The 27,036-nt window shown below is 39.2% G+C and overlaps 2 protein-coding genes across 2 annotated transcripts; one reads left to right on the top strand and one right to left on the bottom strand.

Annotated features, from left to right (window-relative positions):
* Window positions 1-5,450: 5,450 nt before the first annotated feature.
* On the top strand, window positions 5,451-11,611 carry LOC311233447 (nicotinamide N-methyltransferase; the record flags this gene model as incomplete). The annotated part of the gene is made up of 3 exons (XM_084320414.1): window positions 5,451-5,622; window positions 10,003-10,210; window positions 11,108-11,611. 3 exons carry the CDS (start codon window positions 5,451-5,453, stop codon window positions 11,532-11,534), a joined length of 807 nt encoding a protein of 268 aa, XP_084176540.1. The 3' UTR covers window positions 11,535-11,611.
* A 770-nt stretch (window positions 11,612-12,381) lies between these two features.
* On the bottom strand, window positions 12,382-26,814 carry ufm1 (ubiquitin-fold modifier 1). The gene is made up of 6 exons (XM_084320686.1): window positions 26,726-26,814; window positions 26,562-26,618; window positions 26,111-26,168; window positions 25,103-25,142; window positions 23,398-23,430; window positions 12,382-13,640 (listed from the first exon to the last, which is right to left on the bottom strand). Coding segments are annotated over exons 1-6 (294 nt in total). The 5' UTR covers window positions 26,728-26,814; the 3' UTR covers window positions 12,382-13,536.
* Between the last annotated feature and the right edge of the window lie 222 nt (window positions 26,815-27,036).

Raw genomic sequence — 27,036 nt, 5'->3', positions numbered from 1 at the left:
GGGTACCTTGGTCGTGTAGTGTATCTTGTAGACCAGGCCATTGCAAGTTGCTGTACTCTGTTGTCTACTCTAAGCCATCCTAGGTTGGCAAAGTGTGCAGGGGTGAGGTGGGTTCTAGGAGTCAGGTCAAGCAGTAGTCTGACTAGTTTGTTTTGAGATGTTTGTAATTGGTTTTTAGTGCCTTTGAGGTGCTGTGGTACCATGAGGTGCAAGCATAGTCGTAGTACCCTTGAATGAGTGCTCCTGCCAGAGTCTTCAGGGTATTCTTGTTTACCAGGGAGGAGATCCGGTACAAGAATCGAGTTCGTTGATTGACTTTTTTTATTACATTGGATGCCATTTTGTCACAGGAAAGATTAGCCTCTAGGATGGAACCTAGGTAGGTAATTTCATCTTTCCTTGTGACAATATTGTCACCCACTGTAACTGAGAAGCCGTCTGTTTTGCTGAGTTTGTAATTTGAACCGTAGAGAATGGACTCTGTTTTGCCCATGTGTAATGATGTTTGTTGTCGGCGAGCCATATGCAGATTTTGCCTAGTTCCGAGCTGAGGGTTTTTCAACCTGTAACTTGTTCTTGTCAGAGACCAGCAGGGCTGAGTCGTCCGCAAACAGGAACAAGTTGCAGTCACAAATGGTAAATGGCTGCTTTTTTATATAGCGCTTTTATCCAAAGCGCTTACAATTTGTTCCTCACATTTTACCCATTCACTCACACATTCACTCACACATTCACACACCGACGGCAGAGGCAACCATGCAAGGTGCCAACCTGCTCATCGGGAGCAATTAGGGGTTAAGTGTCTTGCTCAAGGACACATCGACACGCTGCCCGGGAGGAGCGGGAATCGAACCGGGAACCTCCGGATTGCCAGACGACTGCTCTACCTCCCGAGCCACTGTCGCCCCTACAAGCTGACGACATGTCATTTGCATAAATTAGGAACAGTAGTGGTGCACATGTATTTATATGTTAATAAAATTGCATTTATCTATAGTCCTAATTCTGTCACTGTTTGATGTCACAAAGAAGGGTGGATCCGAAAGCTGTCTACAACATTTGTAACAGGTGATGAAAAAGTCAGCAAATAATTAACTGTATTAGACATTTGTTTAATGATGAATAGTCTTCACTTTAGATTAGGGCACGTAATAGCATCTGCAAATGATTTTATAGATGTTTATGAATGTCTTAATGAATAATTTGTTAACCATGAAAAGACAAGTCTGGTAATTGCTTCATGTGTATTCATAAAAGTCCACAAATAAACAAACTATTAGACATTTGTTAATGATGAATAGTCTTCACTTTAGATTAGGGCACACATAACATCTGCAAATGATTTATAGATCTTTTAAGATTGTTTTACAAATAATTTGTTGAACATGAACAAATAAATGGAGGTACAGTATAGTAGTTTTTTCATATCCATTTTCAAAGCATCTACAAATGTGTTACTACACATTAAACAACATTATTTAATGATGAACAAATCAAGTACACACTATGTGATAACTAGTTATAAATAATGTAGAACTAATTTGTAAATGTTATAAAAATATAGTTATAATTATTTAATTATTTGTTTGTTCAGGATTAGTTCATTATCTACAAATACCTTATAAAGGTCTTATAACTGAGTGTTATTATAAAGTGTGTTACCCCTGTTTTTTGTTCTTTTATATTGTATTTGTATTTATATTTTATATTGTATCTATAGTGGACTGTGAAGCTCTGTATCTCCCCCCCCCCCCCCCCCCCCCCATGCTGCTTTGACACCTGAATTTCCCCAAGGGGATTAATAAAGGATCATCTTATCTTATCTAATCTTATATTATTTTATAAGCTAGCTAAGCAACGTTGTTCCAGATTACACTCAAGTCTTCAAAGGCAAGAAAGATAAATCATTCATAAAACATAGCTACTGCAGAGAAACATGGACCATCGCTGTCCTCCGCAAATGCATGGATACATGCACGTGGCAATGTTGTTACTAAATCTTTTGCTTTGATAATATTTTGTGGAAAATGTAATGGGAAAGGTGGATGCTTAGTGGATGCTTTTCCTGTTTTGACCAAGGAGTCAGACTGCACAAGTGCCAGTTGTCCTTAAAATATCACTCTGGTGAGTAATTTGATACCCACCATGCCCTTTAAACACTAGCACATGAAGAGCTATGCCAACAGAGCCACTTGCATGCATGGTGCAGTGATCGTAGAAAGAGAGAGAGCTAGAGGAGTTACACATTCATAGGTCTACTTTACCAAATTAAATAAAACTATTTATTGAGGTAAGTTCATTGTTCAATTATTATTATTATTATTATTATTATTATTATTATTATTATTATTATTATTATTATTATTATTATTATTATTATTATTATTATTATTATTATTATTATTTGTATTATAAAATTTGTATAGATGTCAGATGCATATGGTGAACCCTTAAAGTTAACCAAGGCAGTGGGGTACTGGTCTGGAGGATGATAAGGTAAAAATTATTAGGATTGACAGCATAAAAAGGACATATTACTGTATGTACTATGTCTCCTCACAGTTTTATACGACTTCTTTGAATCTGTGGAACATGTTTGTTAAAGGAACACGGCAACATTATGGAAAATGTGCTTACTGTCTTCCCCAGAAGAAGATATATACTAATAGACACTATAGCTGTTGGCCAAAAACACCTCTCCCGGAGTTTTAAGCTAGGCTAGTAGTCCGTATCCGCTTCCATTAATTTGTGCTAAGCTAGGCTAGCTTGCAGCCGGATAGCTTTCTACTGAACTCAGAGGAAATTGGTATTTATCTTCTTGTCTGACTCTGGAAAGACGGTAAGCATATTTCCCATAATGTTGCTGTGTTCCTTTAAGTTGTTTTTTGCAAAGAAATTGTTTTAAATCTAATTATTTCTTTTCGAGTACAACTTTCCTCCCTTGTATTGAACAGTGTTTTAGTGGGTGTAGCAACACACCACATTTTTTTTTAATTATTTCCTTCCCTGTTTGGCTACTCCACACTCTGCCCCAGACCTAAGAGTAAAATACCTTTGCAAACTAGGCAGTATATTACCGTAGGCAGTGTTCCTGGCTCCAAAAAGCACATCTTAATTGACTATTTAAAACAAATGTATTGCTTGTGTCCACCTTGTGATATCACAACTTGCAATAATCCAGAACAGCTTGTTTAGGCTTGCTAATTTAAAGACTCCAAACCCTTAGCCAAATGGCAACGAGTATCTATGTAATTCTCTCCCAATGCCTAATTAACATTTTAGACTGCCTAATCGATAAAAAGACTAAACCCATTTTCCACAATATGTCCCCAATATTGAGGGACTTTTGCTATCTCTTGCACCATGAGCATTACATTAGGAGAATGTGTTGTTTTTCAGATTGTGCTCCATACCCCATTAAGAGGATTAAGATCAATTGGTCAAATCAATGTTATGCAGGCGCAGAGATAAAGGAACATGGCATGACGCGTTCGTGTGTTTCACCATTACTCCAGCTGCCATACACAATTTAAGACAAAGGGGGGCAGTGTTAGACCATACACATGTTATACAGGGATTTCCAAGGGGTCTTCACATAATTTACCCCCTTTCCAATGTGTGTGCACAGTATAATGTGTGTGTTCAACAAACACAAACTGGTAGAGTGGGTTTGTGTGCAACTCAGTCATGGTCAACCTAGCTGTTTCCTGGCTGTATGTATATGCTTCATGTCACAGCCCAGCAAATTAACGTAGACTGAAATTAACCTTTGATCCGCCGGGTGACGGTATGCCATATCATTACATTTTACTTACTCAAAAGCAGTGGTGGGGAGTAACTAAGTAGTTTTACTCAAGCACTGAACGTATGTACAATGTCATACTTGTACTTTACCATACTATTTTTTTTGTATTATCATACTTTTTACTCCACAATAAAAGGAAATATTGTACTTTAATGTTCTATGCTTTACCTTGATTTTGTCTATTTTGCTGCTATCTATTATTATATTTATTTTATGTCTGCACTTTTTTGTCAATGTTGTGCTAAATGTATCGCAATTTGGGGGAAATCTTATGCCTTTTTTATGCTAATTTTAATATCTGTACTGTTGTGAAACACTTTGAGCTGCAATTCTTGTATGAAAGGTGCTATACAGTTATTATTATTATTATTATTATTATTATTATTATTATTATTATTATTATTATTATTATTATTATTATTATTATTATTATTATTATTATTATTATTATTATTATTATTATTATTATTATTATTATTATTATTATTATTATTATTATTATTATTATTATTATTATTATTATTATTATTATTATTATTAATTATTATTATTATTATTATTATTATTATTATTATTATTATTATTATTACTGTCGTGGAGCCGAATCAATCAATTATGAACGTGGACCGATATTCATGATCGATACACATTTTATAGCAATACAGATGAACCATATACATATAACAATAAGCTTGGCTGAAAGGGGGGGGGGTGCTGTTGTAGATGGTCCTTGGTGCTCCAAGGGTGGGAGATGTGGCGCCAATGTCTTAATCAGACAAAGGAAAGGAGTAGGGGGAGATTCTCTCACAGTATTTATTTCAAAGGAATATTGTACTTTTTACTCAACTACATTTATCTGAATCCATCAGTTACTAGTTCCTTTGAAGACAAATTTGAAGCCTGCCAACTGCAAGAGGACGTAATCAGAGGCAGCATAACTGGACCACATCCCATTAACCTTTAGAGGATTTCTACTTTTCCTTATAAGTAATGGAACTGTGTACTTCTTCCACCACTGCTCAGAAGCATTTTATATGACCTAAACATAAAATCTGGGCCATTTATTTCTCAAAACATCACAATTCTGTCTTTCTGGGGTCTGACATCTTCATTAGAGCATATTGTTTATTTCACTCCAAGTCACATTGGATTCATCATAGCAGAGCCCAGTCAAGAACCAGCTAAGGTCAACAATCCTTTTATCCATGTCACTAAGCCCTAGCCTAGACCTTATCTACACACTGGCTGTGGAGGATCTCATTTTAGAGTGGAAGGTTTTAATAGAAGGCCAAGTGGTGCAATGAACAGGTGTCATTTATAGGGCACAAAGGGATGGGGATAAAAGACAGAGGATGTTATAGAAAAGCTCTCTCTCTCTCTCTCTCTCTCTCTCTCTCTCTCTCTCTCTCTCTCTCTCTCTCTCTCTCTCTCTCTCTCTCTCTCTCTCTCTCTCTCTCTCTCTCTCTCTCTCTCTCTCTCTCTCTCTCTCTCTCTCTCTCTCTCTCTCTCTCTCTCTCTCTCTCTCTCTCTCTCTCTCTCTCTCTCTCTCTCTCTCTCTCTCTCTCTCTCTCTCTCTCTCTCTCTCAATGATGCTCCGCCATGTCCCCTTGCAGGCTACAATTCTGAAGCAGCGAGACCAAATAACATGGGAGACTCCGTACCACACACCAACTCAGACCTAGAGCTGTACCAGTCCAGCTTTGATCCCAAGACCTACTTAGGCTACTGTTACCAGTTTGCTGAGACCCAAGATCAGAAAGACAACAGTCGTTTTGTGATGTTCGTGCTGAGTCAGCTGAGCCAGACCTTCCTACCAGGTATTCATGGTGTTCTAACTTCTCACCATGTGTCATGCGTTTCCTATCAATATGGCGTTTCAGTTCACCCGGCTTAAATGGCGATATAGTACGGAAATAATAAATAGGACAGCTCACTGTAAATTCAACAGATATACTGTAACATCTCAACTTTTAAGACAGAGCTTGGGGAAGTCTGATGGAATGAAGTGTACAGATGTCCGGATGCAGGTGTTTTTCACTCATTAAATGCAGTATTTAACAATGTTCTCCAGTTGTGTCACATATTAGGTCTAAATGTAACCAAGTGAATAGCAAACCTAGCTATTCACTATCATACAAATCCTTTAAGAATATAAATAGGCTATATAAGAAGTATCTGGCCTGTACAACATACCTTTATACCTAGCGACATGTAAAATATATAGAAACTGATATAATCACTTTCTGAAATTGGCACCAAAAAAGAATACAATTCAAGGAATCATCAAACGACAACCTGAAGAAATTAAATAAAATATTGTTGGGCTAAAGAATACTGCTGGGAGTCATGACGAGATTAGTGCTTCCCTTTTCAAATAAGTGAAATATTGTCTTGCAGAGCCATTAACCTGTATATTTTAGCTTTCCATGGATATGGGCAAAGTACCTATGTGATCTGAAGTTAGCAAAGGTCATTCCTCTTTACAAGGCTGATGACCCCAGTCTTTTCACAAATTATAGACCTAAAAAAGTAAGTAAGAAAGTAAATAAAAAGTAAGTAAAAAAAAAAGTAAGTAGGAATATACAATATACATATAATACAGTACAATATACAATCTAAAGTACAACCTAGGTACAATATAAGTACAGTGAGTAAAAATTAGTAAACAGTGAGGTACAATGCAGAAAATGAGGTACAAAGCTTTGAGGTAAGGTGCAATTTCAAATGAGGTATGAATGTAGTGCAAATCTCTTTAATAATAGATACATATAATGTAGTGTTAAAGTGTCTAAAGTGAGTGTTAAGGTGAGTGTTTTTTTTTTAAGTGAGTGTGTGCATGTGGATGTGTGTGCAATGAGATGTAGATGATGGGTTGCTACATGGAGTCATTGACATGTTGAAAGCATTCAACACTGTAAACCACAATGTCTTACTGTCAAAATTAGACAAGCTCAATTCTTGGTCCATTATTATTTCTTATTTATATAAATGATTTGGCTGCTGTATCAAAATATGTTCTACCTATATTTGCAGATGATACAAATCTAGTGTTGTCAAAGTAAAACTTTGATAGTCTAATGGGTGAAGCAGAAACGGGTCTCAGAATATTCAAATTGGTTTAGGAACAAATTATTTCTGAATATAAATACATCTGATTTCATGATATTTAGTGGTAAGATATAACATAAATAATGTACCCTTCAATATTGATGGAAATCAGGTTTAACAACAAAGGTAACTTCAAACAATAAAGACAGCCTAGCCATTTTATGTTAATCACATCCATGAATCCATACAACAGCGTATTCGAAAGCAAAGTATGTTTCTTCACAACAGCCTTGCTATAACTAGAAACAAACAAAATAAAAAGGTTTTGTAAATGAAGCTGATAAACGGACAATTGTGTAAAAAAGTGTATATTAGCGCTTGACTTAGCTCGCTATACCTGCATCTCTGACTACCTGCCATATTATAGGAGAGGTAAAGGGGAAACATATTGGATTTCCATAACGACATATAATAATAAACCCACAATCAAAGCACAAAGACATTAATAAACTAAATATCTAATAATAGGGCAATAAAGATAAAATGTTCACCATATTCTGAAATTATGAAGTTGGCTCCTACAGTTCTGTTGTGAAGTTTTTGTGAGTTGAAGTATACTTATTAGTGCTGTCAGGCGATTTTTTTTTTATCTAATTAGTTACAGGATTTGTAATTAATTAATCTAATTAATCACATTTTAATCGCATAACCATTTTAGGCCTGCTATTCTATATTATATAATCATATTTCAAATGGCATGTGTCCGGATGGCAGAATTCAGTACTGTATACAAAACCTTCTGTTTAATCATCTTCCCTTTATTCATACATTTTTCAGGTCTGGTCAATTTTAGCATGGTGTTATTCACAGTCAAAGATTAAAAAAAAAATTATTGATATTCTCATTTGGTTCATTACAATTTACTCAAGTCTATAACAGACACAGTATTTCTGACACCCCCACCCCCCCCCCCCCCCTAATAGACGTCTCCTCCCCACCGCATGTATATATTCTCTCCCCGCCGTATGTATATTTCTCTCCCACCCACCCACCCCCTCCAAATGTACAGTCCCCTCCCCATCATATGTATATACTCTGTCAGGATCTATGGGTAACAGTACTGTATATTTGAATATCGTATATTATGTCACAAATGTAACAGTACTAAATACCTGTATGTCATGTATGTCCCTATGCCATAAATGTCATGTATGTTGTGTATGTCATAAATGTCACTATGAATTGAAAATGGGGGACCCTGATGTAAACAAGACAAACGTCTTTCTCTAGTCTGCATCCCCTTAACAATTGTGTGTATTGAGCCGTACTGTATTGTACCCATTCTGCAATCTGTTAAATAAAGTTTTCATTCATCATTCATTCATTCATTCATTCATTCATTCATTCATTCATTCATTCATTCATTCATCACACTGGGAATACATTCCCTGAGATCCATAGATGTCCCTAGAATCAGATACCAAGAACATGCAAATGGACAATATAAAAAAAAAGCCTGTAAATGTGGATTCTACGCGCTTATGGAATGAATGAGATTTTAAAATATTTAATTATTATTATTATTATTTATTAATGTTGAGTTAATTTTCATAACGCGATAATTTGCTGTGTAATTAATTAATCTAATTAACGCGATAAACTGACAGCCCTAATACTTATAGATGATCGACTCTGTTGGAAAGCACATATTGATTATATTTATAAGAAGGCCATGAAATCCCTTTGTATTATTAATACAAATCTGTTATTATCTTAATAAGTATTGTTTGCTGACCTTGTAGTCTTATTTTTCCATATCTTAACATTGTATGGGGTTGTAACAATCACACTAGTCTTAAGAGACTCCACTTTGTAAAAAACTAAAGGTGTTATCAATTTATGTGTTTTGAAAAGGGTATTATACTTAATTCAGAAGTCCACCAATATAATACCCGGCAAGCAAATCATCTTCATCTGCCTAAGAATCTCACCACTAGGGGTCAGTTTCTACTCAAGTACTGTGGTGCAGATCTGTGGAATACACATCAACACCTGGTAAATATGTATCCCTCTCTGCAAATAGTTAAGAATAAGTAAAAAAAAAAATATATATATATATATATGAAATATTCACTATTTCATATACACGTATATGTGTTTATACATCTGTTAGGTCAAATGGTTTGTGAGTGAAGTACTTTATCTGGTCTAGTATAGTTTTACCTCACCTTATACCATTTCATATTTAGTTATTCATGGTCTGTATGGGTTTGACCTCACCTTAATGTACTTCTTCATATTTAGTTCTTTATGGTCTAGTATGCAGCACTGTAAGAAAAAAAGCTGCAAGAAAACGGTAAATGTCTGGCATCAATGGTTTCCAAATACTTACTGTCAAATTACAGTAAAATCAAATACATTTACAGATTACAACCTTTATCTAATGGTTAATATTTTGATAAAAGGTAATTTACTGTATTTTTATGGTATTTACACTTAAAGTAGAAAAACAAAGGTAATCTGTAAAATAATACAGTGAATTTTTTTTACAGTGTGGGTTTACCTCACCTTAGTGTCTCTTTTGTGTTTTAGTTATTTATATATATATATATATATATATATATATATATATATATATATATATATATATATATATATATATATATATATATATATATATATATATATATAACTTTTATATTGCTTTTGTTTTTTCTTGTTTTTACTTCTGGGCAGGTAAAGGACTAAACAATGTGTGTTTAATGGGGCTTATTTGTTGTATGTGTTGTTGTTTGTTTCATTATTGTTTGTATTGTTTATTAGGTATACCTTGATAAAGCTCTAGGTTCTGTTTTTTTTGTATTTTTTTAACTCACCTGCACTTTTAGCTGAATGCAATTTTAGACTCTCAATGAAGACATAAAAAGCAGGTACTCAGGTGGTTGAATGTTAAAGGGAAGTGGTGGCCTTTTAAGACCCTTTCAGGAGTAGGCTACAATCCCACATATGAGATTCATATTTGGCATTGAAAGGTACAGACTGATCGAACTCAAAGACAGAATAGGAAGGAAACATTCCCAAAAAATAGATTACACCTGAAAGGGTTTTTAATATTTTTCTTTTCTCCTTTCATACTTGGCTGGATTCAGGGAAGTACAAGGGCAAGAGATTGATCGAGGTGGGGACGGGCCCCACCATCCATACAGTGATCAGTGCCTGTGAGCACTTTGAGGAGATAGTGGTCTCTGATTATGTAGACAACAATAGGACGGAGCTAGAGAAGTGGCTGAGAGCGGAGGAAGGCTGCTTCGACTGGAATGCCCACATTCAGTTCGTCTGTGACCTGGAGGGAAAAAGGTATTGTATAAAAAGTGTGCTCTCTTGCTGCAGCACACAATTCAATTATCTACTAAAGATTATTTTGATTACATTTCTCTTTCTCTTCTTATTTCGGAATCGAGTGACACACAGAGGACGCTTCTTCAGACTTGATGCGATGCAAAAGATTGAATTCTGAAGAAGACCATTCTGTGATTGAAATGTCATTTGTTGTTGATGCAGCAAAAAAGTAATTGACCAGGAAGGAGCCTGTCAGTGTGTAGGCCTTTCTCTACCATGTCACAAATGTGGAGATCTGCCAAAATCATCTAGAGATACAGGACTCTCCTGATTAGTGATGACTTGCAGTATCCCCAGGGGTGTAAAAAGTACCCAGAAATTATACTTAAGTTGAAGTATGGGTACCGTCTCAAAATCGTACTCAAGTAAAAGTCGGAGTATCTGGCTAAAAACACACGAGTAAAAGAGTAAAAAAAGTTTCTACTTTTAAATGTACTTAAGTACTAAAAAGTTAAAGTAAAAACTTTTTTTCTGACTGTCTATTCTTCTGATAGTAGGTGTTTAATCAAAGATCCCCACTTTCTAGTCTTGCACAAGGACCAATCACCATTGATGGGGATTTGATTGGCTGTTTTTAAATAAAGTGCGGCCACAGGATTAATAACGTTAAGGTTAGTTCGGCCAGAGAAACAAATATACTAATTAAAATGGTTGGACCTGGGAGATTTATACTTTGTAGGTCTGCAAGTATGTAAGTATACAAACCTAATAATACTCAAGTAAAGTGCAAATCCCCAAAAACAGTACTTAAGTATTGTAACAAAGTACAATTACTCAAATACTTTACACCCCTGAGTAGCCCCCACTTCCCTCCACACTCACACCAATTTCTCTTTTCATCTCCATCTCCTCTAGAACCCCAGCAGTTGTCACTGAGACTCTCCGCCAGAGGATCAAACAGGTTCTAAAATGTGACATCACCCTGGAGGACCCTTTCCATCCAGTGAAGGTAGAAACGGCAGACTGTGTCATATCATCCCTTTGCCTGGAGGCAGCCTGTAAGGACCGGGGTGCCTACAGACGCTCGCTAGGGGCCATGGTGGCCCTGCTGGGGTGCAGAGGAGTCCTGGTGCTGGTCGGGGACCTGGACGAGACCTTCTACACGGTGGGGGACCAGAAGTTCCCCTGCGTGAACCTGAGTGAGGACTTTATCCGACAGACACTGTCCGAGCTGGGCTTGTCTGTGCTGTACTTCACCCTGCAGCCTGCCCTGGACAGACAGCTCAACCAGAAATGTGATTATGAAGCCTCTTTTTACCTCGTTGCTCAGAAGAATTTATGAACTGTGACCACCAGTGTCGACTCTCAGTGAACAGAATCAGTGAGAGATAATGAAATAACGAGTTGGTTCTGGTTTGTAGTAGGCTATAATTCAACGTTCTATTGTTTTTTATTTGAGTGAATAAAAAGTCTTATCACCTTCCTATCAAACCCAACTGATCTGCATCATCTATTTTTCTGCCATGTCAATTACTGCAATTATTTCTGCAATCTAACCCCTAAAACATACACATTTACACTACTAATATTTATTATACCAACTTGTTTTTCTTTTTTTTTTGCAAACCCCATTCTGAAGCAGCAGCTGTACATTCGGCCACAATAGTGTAACATCTGCCAGAGGCAGGCCGGTTGTGGCCTTATTCTCTCATTCCAGAGGTACATTGCTGGTGAACGTGGAGTGATGATTACAACAAAACGATTGAAACTAATTAGGAGCTCCATTTAACGACGGCGGACATGATGCTCTCGCTCCTCCCCACCTCATGGTGGATGGCGAGAGACGGCAGTGGACTCTCTAGACGTGGGTCCATTACTCTCTCTTTCTATTACAGAGTGTCTATATTTCATTGCAGAGTGCAGAAGGAAGAACTGAGAGACTAATGGTTCAGACCTATACTCAGAATATCTTTATTACTGTGAGGCTGAAATATTGTTCTCAACACAACCTCAAGAACGCCGCCAGTGTCATCAGCGCCACAAAAGGGACCTCCTGAGAAAAAAAGGACTTTGTATTTTCTGGGAATGATTTGGAACGATAACGTAAACACCACAGCGTTTTTGTTTCAACTCGTCACTGATCTACCAGAAATAGACCTCACTCAAAGAAGAGATACAGGACTAAGGACAATGATACATCCTTTGCTTTATTTGAACAAAAAAACAAATATCAGGGGCTTCAGGACTATTCAGACCTCTCATCTAGCCTCAGGTCTACTGGGGCCCCTGATGAAAATGTGACAATGGCCAAATAAGAACTCAAGTTTCAAGTTTGGGGGGGTTCTTATTTTGAGGGGGGGGGGTATATATTTACCCCCACTTTTTGCACCCTAGCCAACAGCTCACATCACACGTGCATGACCATAATTTTAGTTTGAGTTAGTATATGAAGGTCGGAAGGACTACATGCATTGTATGAGATGTACTGTAAATGTAATGTATTTAGCTGAGTAGAAACTGACAGAGGGCAGCAAAGAGCCGCGTGGCTCGTCACATACTCAGCATTTTAGCCTACAAAACACAAGACTATCCATAATTTCTATACAGTATATAATGTATGTATGTATATATATAGTTATATGAAATGCAATAGATATGGCAAAATGGGGCGGTTTCCTGATACACATTCGATAAAACGGCAGGAAAAGGTTTAATCTTCAGATACACGAGAGAGCAGCTAATGTGACCCATTCTGTTTAGAGTGCAACCTCTTAAAATAACAATGTTGTTAAAAACACGCTCCACATACAAGAGTTTGACGCACAAACATCTCATATCACAATATGCACAATGACAATAGAAAGAAAAATAACAAACAAGAGGAAATCACAGGCCTATATCTCCGTTAAGCCATACTGATGAATGGTTTATTGTCACAACTAAAAGGTACAAAAGTTATAACCGTTTTTAAGGCTAAAGTCTTTCCTAAGGAGTTACTGTGTGTGTATGTCTGTCTCTGTGTGTGTGTTGCATGTGTGTGTATGTGTTGCATGTGTGTGTACAGTATGTGTGTGTTCTACTGCAGTGCGACTATCTTTGGATAGTCCGGGTGGCCACTGCAATCGTATGAAGCCATAACTCATACGCACACAGAAAAAGCTAGACTGACGTCGCAGCAGTGTGTGTGCGCGTGCATGCGCTCGTGATGTGCCTCGTTAATTAGGGCCAAGCGGGGCTCCGGTCCGTTGTCCAGTCACTGTCATTTCGCGGGGGCCAGAAAATAAATACAAAAACACCATCATGGCGAGTGTCTAAAGTGTTATAATGATTCCGCTCCGGATGAGTCACTGCGGCACCGAGGAGGGAGAGCACCGAGAGTCTGCCCAGCCTCCCACTCTGTCTCTGGGAATGATGCGCAGCTCCGAGCCGTGCTTCAGGAACACGTTCCCTGCAACACAAAGACACACCACACATCAGAGGAAAAGAGGTCACAACATGTAGGGTCGCTAGGAGGAGCATGTCGAGGAGTAGAGAGCGAGTCATCTGTGTTCACCATTAGAAGTTCCAGCCGGTAACACTGGCAGTGGTCATACTAACCGCAGGTGGTTGGTTCTCTCGATCAAGGTATTCCTCCCTAGCACCCAACAACTGCATGTCTTCAGTGATAGGCAGGTTGCTTGAAGTGATACCCAAGTCAAGAATTTGTACATTTGTCCATACTGAAAAGTATTTTCAAGATGTACTAATTCAAAGCACATTTGAATGTGTAGTGTAGTTTTATGAAATGTAGACGGCCATCGAAAGCCCTGGGTCTCCTCTTTCTCTGTACTACAACGAATGCATGAGTGCTTCATCCGATTTTCCGAGATTTTTACAAGCTCATATTTAGCTAATAGCACTTAAAATCATTGCTAAACCAACGTAGTGCTGAAAAGATACACTTTGACTGGTGTTTTGACAGGTTTAGGGTCTTCACTCTTGGCTACATTTGAAACAGAAACACAACATTACTTAATATGGACTGTATTGATCCGTTTGTGCAACGTTAAATAAATATCGGCCTGGTACTGGGCCGATCTGGCTTAAGGGGTTAAACAACCAGTGCAATGATGTTAATTAAGTTTTAAAAAAGCACCAAAAAAAAAGCTAACGTTAATATTCAGAGTGTCATTTGTTCAGCTTCAGATGTATAATTTGATTTGCTACTGTTTTAGTGCAACCTCTCCGAGCACAGCCAACTCTTGGTATGTTGAGGGGACATGGCCCTCTCTTCCTTGAAAGGAGATGTCAAGTTAGTATCCATCCACACTCCTACACCACTCCACTGCCCCGCCGCCTGTACGTCACAGCTCTGCCCCACATGCATTGTAACTGTACCAGATCTGGACATCCGCGCCCAAACTAGTTTGAAAGAAAATGTGGCAACAAGTTTGAATTGGGTGTATACAGAGCGTCATAAATAGCTTGAAATTAAGCTTGTCTTAACATTTATGACTTATGCAGTGATGCGGTTATCAGAAAGGTAATGAGACTATCTTTTCTGCATAAGGAAACCATACCTTTATGGCTGTGTTCATCATTGTTTCCATGGACACAGTAAATAAACAAGGCTGCACAGATGCCGTGAAATTAAATTATTTAACTTTTTTCGGTTCTTATTCATAAAAGGGACTTATGATGACTCACTATGGTAGTAAGGCCACAACATGGCGTCCATACTATCCAACCTGGCCAAACTCTGGTAACAAATGGCTCTGGTTAGTTTACTTCTTCTTTGGGCAGAGTTGTTTGACAGTGGAACGTCATCCAACTTTCTGCGTAGGAGTGTGGTTAGTATCATAATACATGAAGCTTTCAAATGTACAGTAAACAGATTACTGTACCTTGGTTCCTATGGGATATTAACATTGGCTAACATGTGTTCAAAGGGCATTAGTCAGCATTTTCACAACAACAGCAGTTTTGGGCAATTTCTTATCAACATACCTTTTGTTAAATGCAATTAGATTGAAAACCCCAATTTTCATTAAAAGGGACACTTCACAGAAAAATAGGGGTGTACAGGTACACGTATCCGTACCGAACCGTTACAGTGTGTACCATACCGTACGGAACGGCTGTGTAGCGAACAAATACAACAGTATGTTAACCACTAATGACCGCCCACCGGGGGCTGTTTTTTTTCACAATCTAATATAATTATTATTATTTTGCACATATTATCACACACATCCAAAACCTCTAAAGAGTTTTGCACAAATTTGTCAAACACATTTAGTTTGACAGTTATTGGGAGTAAATTAGTTTGAATATGGCCACCAGTGATGTCATCAGGGACATTGAATGCTTGTGTTGTGTTAATTACAGCTCCATGAAATTATGTTGATTAAAGAATAGCAATTCCTTGTCTTATAGGGACTGCTACCTTAGCTTTTCATTGCACTGTAATCGTATATGAAATTTTTTTTTGGGAAGTGAGAGAGAAAGTGGGAGGTAAATCGAATGATTAATTAAAACAAAGATAGTCATATAATTATTTTATTGTGCGATTATATTTTGACATATTGCACTGGTATCTTTCACTTATCTCCATTAGAGGAGCATGTCAGGCATGTCTAAATACAGCCTATCATAACGTTCCATGCCTGCCTGACTGGAGTAGGCTACTGGTTACTTTACTTTATGTGTGAAAAAAAGTTATACTCAATCCAAGCAAACTATAAAAGAAGGAAGGGTCAGAATACCAGCATTCTATGCTCTGCTTGGTGCCAGACTTTGATGCCAGTTGTATTGAAGCCTGTATTCAAATTCAAAATATATTATTTGAGGAAATATACATCAAACGTTAGCTAGTTAACAATGCAACAAATTGCAGATGATTCTGACATCTGAGGTAATAACCTGTTTAATTGACATAAGTCATTGGTCATAAACAACGAGATGGCTGATCCCATTCAACTCAATGTTGGCCGAACTGAGTTTCCACACTTGGCACCAATGTGTGTTCATGCACTACACAGTGACGTGATGATGATCCTTCCTTCTTTTATAGTTTCCTTGCCTCAATCGAGGAAACAGAACGTGTGGATCAGAGCTGAAACAGCTCCTTCGCTGTAAAGACTATTGCCAGCTTAACTTACCAAGTGCCAAACTAAGCAGTCTACAGCTGATTATTTTAAAAAGCACGATAAGGAGAGGGAGAGGGCGAGAGAGAGAGAGAAGAGAATGATGAGGCAGAGGCACTGAAGGGTGCGGATGATATAAAAGAGAGCATGCTGGTCTGATGAGTTTTACTCCCATCTCATTCCCTACCGACTCGTTCAGTCATTCTCACGTCTTGTCCCAATCCTGTGACTAATTCTGTTTTTTGCTGCGTCTCGATCCCTGGTTAAAATGACTCAGCCTGTCCATATGTCTAAAATCATTTGCAACAAATGGAAACCATGGCCCCCGAAGAGTATCATCCTACAGGGATATACGATATAGATAGCGACAGTCCATTACAGGCAACTCTAACCGATAATGTGAAGCAGTCACAAATACAACACCTGCAGTGACAGATGTGTCACCCAAAACACTGAGCCCCTACAGACTGCTTTTCAGCGCTTAGACGAGAATAATCGCTCAATGGAGAATGAAATGATCATCCAGTTCACCATGAAAATAGGAGTATATATGTTTCTAAATTAGTTCACTTATAATGTCAGACATTGCTCTTTGCAGAAAATAAAGAACATAAAAAGAACGAAATAGCATGAAATGACAGTACTGAATAGGCACAGAAAAAAAAGAAAAAGGTGAAACCACATGTTGTACTGGGACCAATGTTATCAGGGAATTGAATTCAATGTGTAAAGTGTATTGTAGGTTATTCTACGAATTGAGGACAAAAATCAAAAAGCAGTCTTTCCGAATGTAGTGTGATCCAATCCTGAGAGGAACCTCCTATATTGAGGTCCCATAGTGAAGAAATGTAAATTGATAATCTGGTGTATGTATGCTAATTCCTTTTTGTAGCCCTAAGTTGCTGTGGTTAAGGGAAAATTGTGGAAAAAAAAGAAATGATCTATCACGTGCACATTTCTACTCCCATGAAGCTGAGGGATGATGCCTTCTGTAGAGGAAAATAAATTAATTTACAGAGGTGTCTGATTCGACGGACTATTCTTGGAAGCAAACAGCATGGACGATACACAAGCCATCCTGAATGCCGACCACTCTTCTTTCCTCGTCACAATAGATCCCCATCTTCCCTTAGGTCAAAGAAAGCCCTGCCCTCTGCTCAGTGCAGAAGACTCAGTCATCCATTACACATGTATAGAGAGCAAGGAGGACATTACATAAGGATGGTACACTACATAAAGCTGCCATAGTTTTGGGAATTTTAACCTCTACTTTTAACCTCTGAAAAGTAGAAAACTAGTATGGGATATATGTTTAGAACTCAATACACAAACTGGATCCCTGGAACACTATGAAGCTAGAAAGTATTTGTTTGATGGTGGTGGTGGATTATTCTCCCACCACATTTACAACACTAAGAAGTAGGGCTGCAACTAACGATTATTTTGGTAGTCGACCGAAACGGTGATTGACTATGTCTGTACTCAGGTAGAAGTAATAATCCCCACCACCAAAATTAATATCTACCCAAACCAAAAGCCCTGGGTAGACAAATCCGTCCGTGAGGCTCTGAAAGTGCGCACATCAGCATACAACACCGGGCTGGTGACAGGCAACATGGAAGAACACAAGATGGCAAGATACAACGTCAGGAGAGCAGTAATAGAGGCAAAACGGCGCTACAGGGATAAAGTTGAACTTCAGTTTGAACAGGCTGACTCTAGAGGCATGTGGCAGGGCCTCAGAACAATGACAGACTACAAAGGAACCCCCCTCAAACTGAACAGTGACATCTCCTTAGCAAACGATCTCAACTCCTTCTATGCGAGGTTTGAGGCTGTGAATAACAACACCAGCCTACAAACCACGGCAATGGGGGGGGGGGGGTCTGCTGATGGAGACTCAGTGTTCAGGGTAACAGAGCATGAGGTGAGACGGATCTTTAAAAAAGTGGATATCAGGAAGGCAGCAGGACCGGACGGCATCCCCGGCCGCGTCCTAAAAGTCTGTGCCGACCAACTGGCCCCGGTATTCACTGACATCTTCAACCTGTCCTTGGAACAGGCCGTCATCCCCACCTGTCTGAAGAAGTCCACCATCATCCCTGTACCCAAAAAATCTACGCCCGCTTGCCTCAACGACTACCGCCCTGTAGCCCTCACCTCCATAGCCATGAAGTGCTTTGAGAAGCTAGTGAAGGGCTACATCTGTTCCTCCCTCCCCATCAACCTGGACCCTCTGCAATTTGCATATCGCCCCAACAGGTCCACGGAGGACGCCATAGCCCATGTGCTGCACACAGCAGCATCACATCTGGACAAGAGGAAGGGGAACTATGTGAGAATGCTGTTCATCGACTACAGCTCAGCATTCAATACCATAGTCCCCTCCAAACTCATAGCCAAGCTCAGGGACCTGGGCTTGAACTATGACCTGTGCCAGTGGGTCCTGGACTTCCTGACGGGCAGACCCCAGGTGGTAAGAGCCGGCAACTGCACCTCCTCATCCATCACGCTCAACATAGGGGCCCCCCAGGGCTGTGTTCTGAGCCCCCTCCTCTACTCCCTGTACACACATGACTGCGTAGCACAGCGGAACAACAACACCATCATCAAATTTGCTGATGACACAGTAGTGGTGGGCCTGATCTCTGCCAACGACGAAAGGGCCTACCTGGAAGAGGTAGAGAACCTGTCACAGTGGTGTCAGGAGAACTGCCTCTCCCTGAACGTCAGCAAAACAAAAGAGATGATTGTGGACTTCAGGAGGTCGGGGGTCAAGGACTACAGCCCCCTCAGCATCGACGGGGCACCAGTTGAGAGAGTGAACAGTTTCAAGTACCTCGGAGCCCACATATCCGAGGACTTGACATGGACCACACACATTGACAGTGTTGTGAAGAAGGCACGACAACGCCTCTACTTCCTCAGGCGCCTAAGGAAGTTCCAAGTCAGTCAGAAGATCCTTAGGAACTTCTACTCATGTACAATAGAGAGCATCCTGACCGGCAACATCACCTCCTGGTTTGGGAATAGCACTGCACAAGACCGTAGCAGACTACAAAGAGTGACACGTTCAGCCGAACGCACAATTAGAGGGGGGCTTCCCACCCTCCAGAACATTTACAACAAGCGGTGCAAGGGGAAGGCTAAGAGAATTATTAAGGACTCGAGCCACCCGAACAACTGCCTCTTTGAACTGCTGCCGTCAGGCAAGCGATACCGGAGTCTTATGGCGAGCACAGAAAGACTCAGAAGGAGCTTCTATCCCCAGGCCATCAGGCTGCTAAACGAACAATAATCGCTAAACGAACAATAATCACTATGCAACAACCATCAAATGCACACAGCACACACACCCACACGCACACACACACTCACTCAAACAAACAACACACTGCAACACCCACTCTCCACACTTTAGATCACACAAACACACTTACACTTTATATTTATTGATAAAGGATTTGCACTACAACTCGTACACCTACTGTGAATTGTACCTAAACTGAACCTCGTCCATTTATGCCTTGCACTATATAGTATTGTATATTAGTACACTGCACAGTATTGTATATTGTATGGTAACTACGTCTACGAACATTGTACATATGTCTAAACTGAACACTGTGACCTCTTTTTTTTCTTCTAATTTTTACTATGTTTTTATTTCATACTATCTTGTCATGCACAGTCTCTGGAGCGCAACAGTAAGAAGCATTTTGTACAAAAGTATTCTGTACTTCTGTATGACAACTATTAAAGAAACTTGAAACTTGACTAATCTGTCGATTATTTTTTCGATTAGTCGACTAATCTAACGATTATTTTTGTCACACCCTCCATCTCTGCTTCCTGTGAGTGCGGCTCCTTTTCCGGGCTCTTAGCAGACTTCTTAGCTTAAGATAACAGACCGACAGTACGTTTGGGGGAACTAATGGGATAACTGGGGTTGCAACAAAAGTGCAACTAGGGCTAAAAACACAATGAAATAAAATTATAATGATAATAAATAATATATCCTTCTTAGCAGACGTCTTAGCTTAACACTATGGTCGCCAAAAACGCCTTACCACGTCATTCCTCGCCATGCTCATTCTGCCAAAGACGCTGTACCACGTCTTTGATATCAATATTTCAAAAATCTGTGATCGCAATCATATTTCTCCCCCGGAGACTTGAGATCTACTGTTGATCCCCTTTCAACTCTCCAACGGTTCAAGAGCGCCATCTGGTGGCCGATCGGCGGATCGCCCAGACAGGAAACAGGAAATGGAAGCTGGTGCTCATTCCAATTCGGTCCGATCACTCGCTAATAGTCCCAGGACTCGAGCTAGACGCAATGGATAGCAATCCGTTACCAATAACTCGATAAACAACATGATTTGGACGTATATACTATTATACAACCTGGAGATGGATCGCATATTTCTAAATCCCATAATAGGAATATTTCTGCTCCACGCTCATCGCCCAACGGCCCGAGGAGACTGGGGTAAGATTCAGCGTTATTTTTTAACGTGTTCGATATAAACTGCTCTGATGATCATATCACCCACACTAGATGAATCATCTAACGTTGGCCACGGAAGTATAAACGACCCCCCCCCCCCCCCCCCCATCCGGTCGACATCAGATGATAAGTAGTAACTTCTAGAAGCACGTCCATTTGAAATTTTTTATCTCGCGCCGATTGCTATCAAACTGTATACAATCATCAATATAATGCATTTAGGCCTATAAATCACGTTCTGGAGAAAGCTGCAGAAAACGATAAAAACATACTTATACTTTAGACCGTATTTTAGTATGAATATGTGAATGAAAAAGTATAACGTTGCTACACCCTGATCAATAGATACTTGATGTTGAATGGGCCATAGTAATGTCAATTTAGCAATACAATTTAAAAAGTTATAGCCCTGCAAAGAAGGGGAACTTCTCCATAGACAAATAGAGCTGGCGTGGGATGGTTTATTAAGAATATAAGCCTGGCGACCAAAGTGTTAACATCCCAGGGAACAAATGGGATAACTGGGGATGTTGTTTGCTCCTAACAAGAGTCTCAAAGTCTGGGGTGATGGTAGACAAAGCAACTCTGAGGTCATGCTCAATGTCCAATCTGTTCCTCTGCTTTGTCTTCAGCTGGACCAGAGCTGAGAAGCCACTTTCACAAAGATAGGTAGTGCAAAAAAAAAAAAAGTATAAAAAAAGAAATTATAATAATAATAATATATATATATATATTTTTGTATGACGCATCGACGCAAAAATTCGCCGTCGACAAATTTTTATGATCGACGTCGTCGATTATGTCGACTAATCGTTGCAGCCCTGTATCTTCTATGGTTATTATTGGGCAACTTTGGTTTATATATAAAAAAAAAAAAGTAATTTGTTGCATTTGTGTTGAGATAAGAAACAAGATTTGTTGCATTTGTAATTTGTAATTATTCTAGAGGTAATTGCTCTTGCTGAAACTAAGTATGAAACTTTAAGTATGTCGAGTATCTTAGGGAACCAAAGGTGAGACTAATCGGAGTAAAAGGGATTTATAATGACTTAACTGCACTGCACATCATATCATATCAAACATCAACAATCAACAGATGCAGCTCCTTGGAGCATTGTATCAATATTCATGAATCAACACAATTTACTTTAGCTGTAAGCCGTATTTCGCCTAAAGGTACATGCCTAAGTAAATGGAAGATTGCTCCACTTCTGCAAGGTCAATTTGCATGTTCTTGGTATCTAGGAACATCTAGGGACCTGGGGGTATGTATTTCCAGTGTCAGAAATATTGTGTCTGTTACTAGGCTGAGTAAATTGTAATGAAGAAAAGGAGAATATAAATTATGATTTTTGCATCTTTGATCATGTTAAATCTGCGGGGCACGAGAAAATGCTCACTGAGCTCATTCACCACCTTATTGAGATCATGTGTACAAAGAATCTAAGCAAATGAACCGCGGGAAGATGATTAAACACAAGGATTTGTAGATACAGTAATTAATGATAATCGATTTTAATTATAAATTCATATTTGACCTTGAACTTGACCTTATTATGGCCAAATCATACATCTATGGATAGGGAAAATGCTCCTCTTTCCAATGGCAGGGTTGAATCTGAATTTAGTCATTTCCTTGCGGTTTTTACGATAATTAGCATTTTCCGATAAATTCGTATTTCCGATAAATCGTATAAAACATCGGTAAAAATGAAAATATACACTTTGACTACTGTTTTTGATAGGCTTATGGTCTTTACTCTTGGCTACAATTTTTTTTTTTATAACATTAACCTCTTAACATCCAAGGGCCCACATGTGGACGATTCTTTGCCGACCTCTAGTGGCTCGGTGTGCATTTCTTTTAATACAATATATAGATAGAATTAAAGCCCTATTTGTTGCCTGTCGATTGCCCTTTCAGGTGACAAAATCCGTTCAGCGGTTCTCGAGTTACATGCCGATATGTGAGGCGTGCCCCAAAGTACGCAAAAGTACACATTACCACCCCCGACTCCCGGGGCTCTAGCTCAGTCAATCATTTGGCGATCTCGAAGATCTTTGCACAGGGTGGTAGCCAATGAGTGTGGCTTTCCAATGATACCCCATGATATGATAATTGGGGATATAATACGGTCTCTATTGATTGATTTATGATAAAGAAAAGCCTTAAGGCTTAACAGGTTAAGAAAAAAAAACAGCCCATGGGTTTGTGCCACTAGGGCCTAAATCTGTTTAATCTCTATGACTATTACTACAATGCCACCAGCGGTATCTTACTGTACACCGTGAAACAGGATTCGATGCGGAGATGAAAACAGTCCAGACAAGCTTCAAAGAAAGGAGCAAGAGAGGAATAACAGCCCTGAGGTTGATTACGCTTCTGACTGAGTAGCCTTCTCAAATTAAAAGGGAGGAAACACCGTCTTGACTGGCTTATTAATGTTTGCAGACAGCTTCAACTAATGGCCGATTTCCTGGGAGCCATCTGAACAACATGGCAAGATTATCTGCCTATGCGCACGCGCACACAGACAGACACACACACACACACACACACTAAAACTCACCTGCTGTCTGGGCAGGGTTGATCCCAATACCGTCTGCATGACAACCATGTAAAAGAGAAAGAAACAACACATAAAAGACAGATGCTTATGCAAATGACTGGATGAATGGAAAATATCATCAACAAATGCAGAATGTTCACAATTCTGTTGCAATAGGTAACAAAGCTGACAGACTTTGATTGTGATTTGTTTTTGTGAAGGTTTTTCAGCAGGTCAGTGTGAGTTCACCGCCAACAGATGTTTTGGTTGTAGGCTAGTTTGTAGATTAAGCTAAATCAACTCCAATCAAGTGCCTCTGGCAATACACACAAAATAAAAATATGGGTGTTTTAATAAAAAAAATCTTTAGTTTTAAGTAGAATTAATAATGCAAAGAATATATCAAGCTGATTAAATGTCACAAATGTTCATACAGTCTCATCATACATAATTTCTGCTGTATTTCTTTTATTTTCTTTCTTGTAGAACTGCCCAATTTTTAGAAGCTGCATGAAAGCTACCTGGTGAGCTAACTTAGGCTAAATAACTACTTACCGTAACCGTTCCATCTTAGGTAACTGGATTAATTTATATAAGTAGCCTAAATTAATTATCTCTGGTAATAATGAAAGATAAATAATAAGAGAGCAATAATAATAATGAATAAAAAAAAATAGGATTTATATTGCGTTTTTCTATCATTGCAAATTCAACCAATCTTGGCAGTATTTGTAAGAGCTTGAGATTTGGCCCAGATACCTTCAAGGTGCATATTAACCAAATTGCATTTGTAGTCATGCATTAGTATATATCATCCAATGACAAGATTGATGAGAAAGCCCCATTGTTTCTAAACTAAAGGGGATCACAAATGTGGCTTTGAATTACAAATATCTATCGACATAAAACATCCTGCATGTTCTGAACAACAATCTATGTGGGTCAGAGCAGTCCTGGGTTGAGTCCTCCCTCAGCACATTACACGGTCAGAGCAGTCCTGGGTCGAGTCCTCCCTCAGCACATTACACGGTCAGAGCAGTCCTGGGTCGAGTCCTCCCTCAGCACATTACACGGTCAGAGCAGTCCTGGGTCGAGTCCTCCCTCAGCACATTACACGGTCAGAGCAGTCCTGGGTCGAGTCCTCCCTCAGCACATTACACGGTCAGAGCAGTCCTGGGTCGAGTCCTCCCTCAGCACATTACAGGCTGTTCTTCATACAGGATACCCACAGCTCCAGCTAGCCAACCACAACACTAATACAATGTGATGGACGCTTCAGTCTGTACCACATAAACATGACATAAACGCTGAAATCTACTCCGCACTGCACCTGAAGCAAAGAGTTTTTTTTTTGTATCTGTTTAAGTGCTTTTTAATCTGTGGCGCCACTTTACATCGGCATTGTGGCTAGGAGGAGCTTTGTATCCAGTATAAAGCATAGCATGGATTGTGCTGAGAAAGGACTCTACTGGATGAGTAGGAAATAGAGCTAGGGGTCCAGAATTCAGCCTTTTTTTCTTTAAATAAAATAATCGTTTAATTAAATTATTTATATTATTGTATGCAAGTCTTTGTTGTTGAATGTTTTTTTTTCTGTGGTCATTTTTGTAGGTCCATGTCACTGACAACAAACAGTTCACTAAATGGAAAAGAAACGACTGATCTTGGCTGAAGAAAGTGGGAGGCTAACAGCAGGACAACTGTATTTTCTTGATCATAAACTCACCGTTTGTGATGATGGCACTGGTTGCCGCTGGCACTTTAAACTGCGAGGGAAAGATATGAGAAAAATTAAATGGTCACAATAAAAAAGCTCAAGAATACAATTTACCAAACAAGCTTCTGATTTGAGAACCAAGTTGGAGAACCAATGCCCTAAATAGTAAACAATTTAAATACACACAGTTACTGCACCAGCAATGATGATTCCGTCTCATTCAGTGGCTTGACATCTAATGACTAAAAAGCAGGTGCCTATTAGGGCTACACACTGAAACTACCTGGCTGAAAGATGCTAAAGGAAATAGCTGAATAGTGCTTTGGTTTCCCTTTGATCTGCCTCTTGCAGCACACACACCAATGTGTACACACACACACACAATCACACAATCACCATCACCATATCACACATTTGTGATAGAGTGGCAGAACTAGCTGACGTGATTCTACAACGAGTGGAATTATGAGAAATAAACACTTTGTCTTCATCACTTGAGTTTGTGTTAAACTAGCACAAGGCTAAGTTCACAAGCGCAAAGAAACAGTGGCCCCACCGTTATGCTTTTCTGAAAGCTTGGTAACAATGTTAGCTAGTGTGATGATGAATGAATTGGCTTGGCTCATGACAGCAAGCGAATGTATTTTGTGTCAGTGTACTAATGTTATGGTGGTGTTGCCTTTTAATACTAATCTATTCTTATCAACAGATTATAATAATAACCAGCTCTAACGTTCATTTAGCTAGCAGAAAAGCACAACAGTGGGTTGACTCTATGACAGATTGACGCTATCGCCATGAAGCCATATATAGCCAATGATCTTTGGTGCAGCATGATACATGTTTATAACGTTTATATGCGACTCAACAGAAAAACGGACCGAGCCCATCTGCTGGTCAAGCCGATCTGGTACCTACACCGGAACCAGGCTGGTCTTAAAACGATCAGGTGACTGACTCCCCAGGTCTAGTTGTATTCATGACTAGAGCGGCCTGGCAGTAAAAGACCCTCCTCACCTCTTCAGCTGCAAACTTCAGCACAGCTGTGAATGGTGTGCTATCAGGGACACTGAGTCTGGAATGAAAACAACACAAAAAGAGAAACATTAAGGGGATTCAATGATGCTATCAAACACTCTCCCCTGAAATCTACTATTTCCTTTTGTACTGCTGGCATTGTGAATCTTAGTACCGCATTTTCCTAACAGCACATGGGTTACACTCCCTTCCACTGTATCGATCCCCACCAGGCAATTATTGTAAATAATAATATCTTCTTAGTAAACTGTTTAAATACGGGTTACCATATGTTCTCTAACAGCCAAAGCCGATCTATGGTTTTTCAAGTCTGGCACATCTTTTTAGATTGAGTAAAGGTAAAGTAAATACCTCATTGCAAAATAACAACGTAGTCTAAACACAGTTGGATCGATCGCTACATGCAATGCTGATCTGTCACTTCACTTACACTTTGAATGGTAGCCGGGGATCCGACGTCAGCGTGATTTTAAACGTTACTTTAGACCTGATGCAAGGAACAGAAACAACGTTATTTGTATCTCAATGTTTGGTTTAAGAACACCAAACGTCTTTAGTGGAAATGCGAACAAAATAAAGTATAAACTAACTCACATCTTTCTGATGACTGTTCCCTGTTGCCACAGAGAGAAATAGCAACACCCGGAAGTTCGAAGGACCCAATGTACACGTCACCTGGTCGTGTTTGCTGTATTTCTGTATATCTCCAATGTCTCAAGAACATTTTTTTAAAGTATTTTGTACATGAACTTGTTCTGAGCATTAATAGATGTTCGAATTATGAATCTGAAATTACATATGTCCCAACCAGAGACAGGCATCCTCTCGAGACCCCTAGCCTTTACCATAAACGACGCCATGCGCGCGCATTGATATTTGTTATTTTCTTGGGCGCATTGGACCGA

This window comes from Notolepis coatsorum (genome assembly GCF_963971535.1).
Source record: "Notolepis coatsorum genome assembly, chromosome: 8".
Classification (NCBI taxonomy): domain Eukaryota; kingdom Metazoa; phylum Chordata; class Actinopteri; order Aulopiformes; family Paralepididae; genus Notolepis; species Notolepis coatsorum.
This window is presented reverse-complemented; position numbering and strand designations above follow the sequence as displayed.

Bases quoted from the DNA above. Each gene is read 5' to 3' on its own strand.
- ufm1 (XM_084320686.1), bottom strand. The intron at 26,169-26,561 runs GTAAGTGAAGTG...TTTTCATTCCAG, and splicing joins CCCCGGCTACCATTCAAAGT to ACTCAGTGTCCCTGATAGCA. The intron at 13,641-23,397 runs GTGAGTTTTAGT...TTTGTGTTGCAG, and splicing joins CAACCCTGCCCAGACAGCAG to GGAACGTGTTCCTGAAGCAC.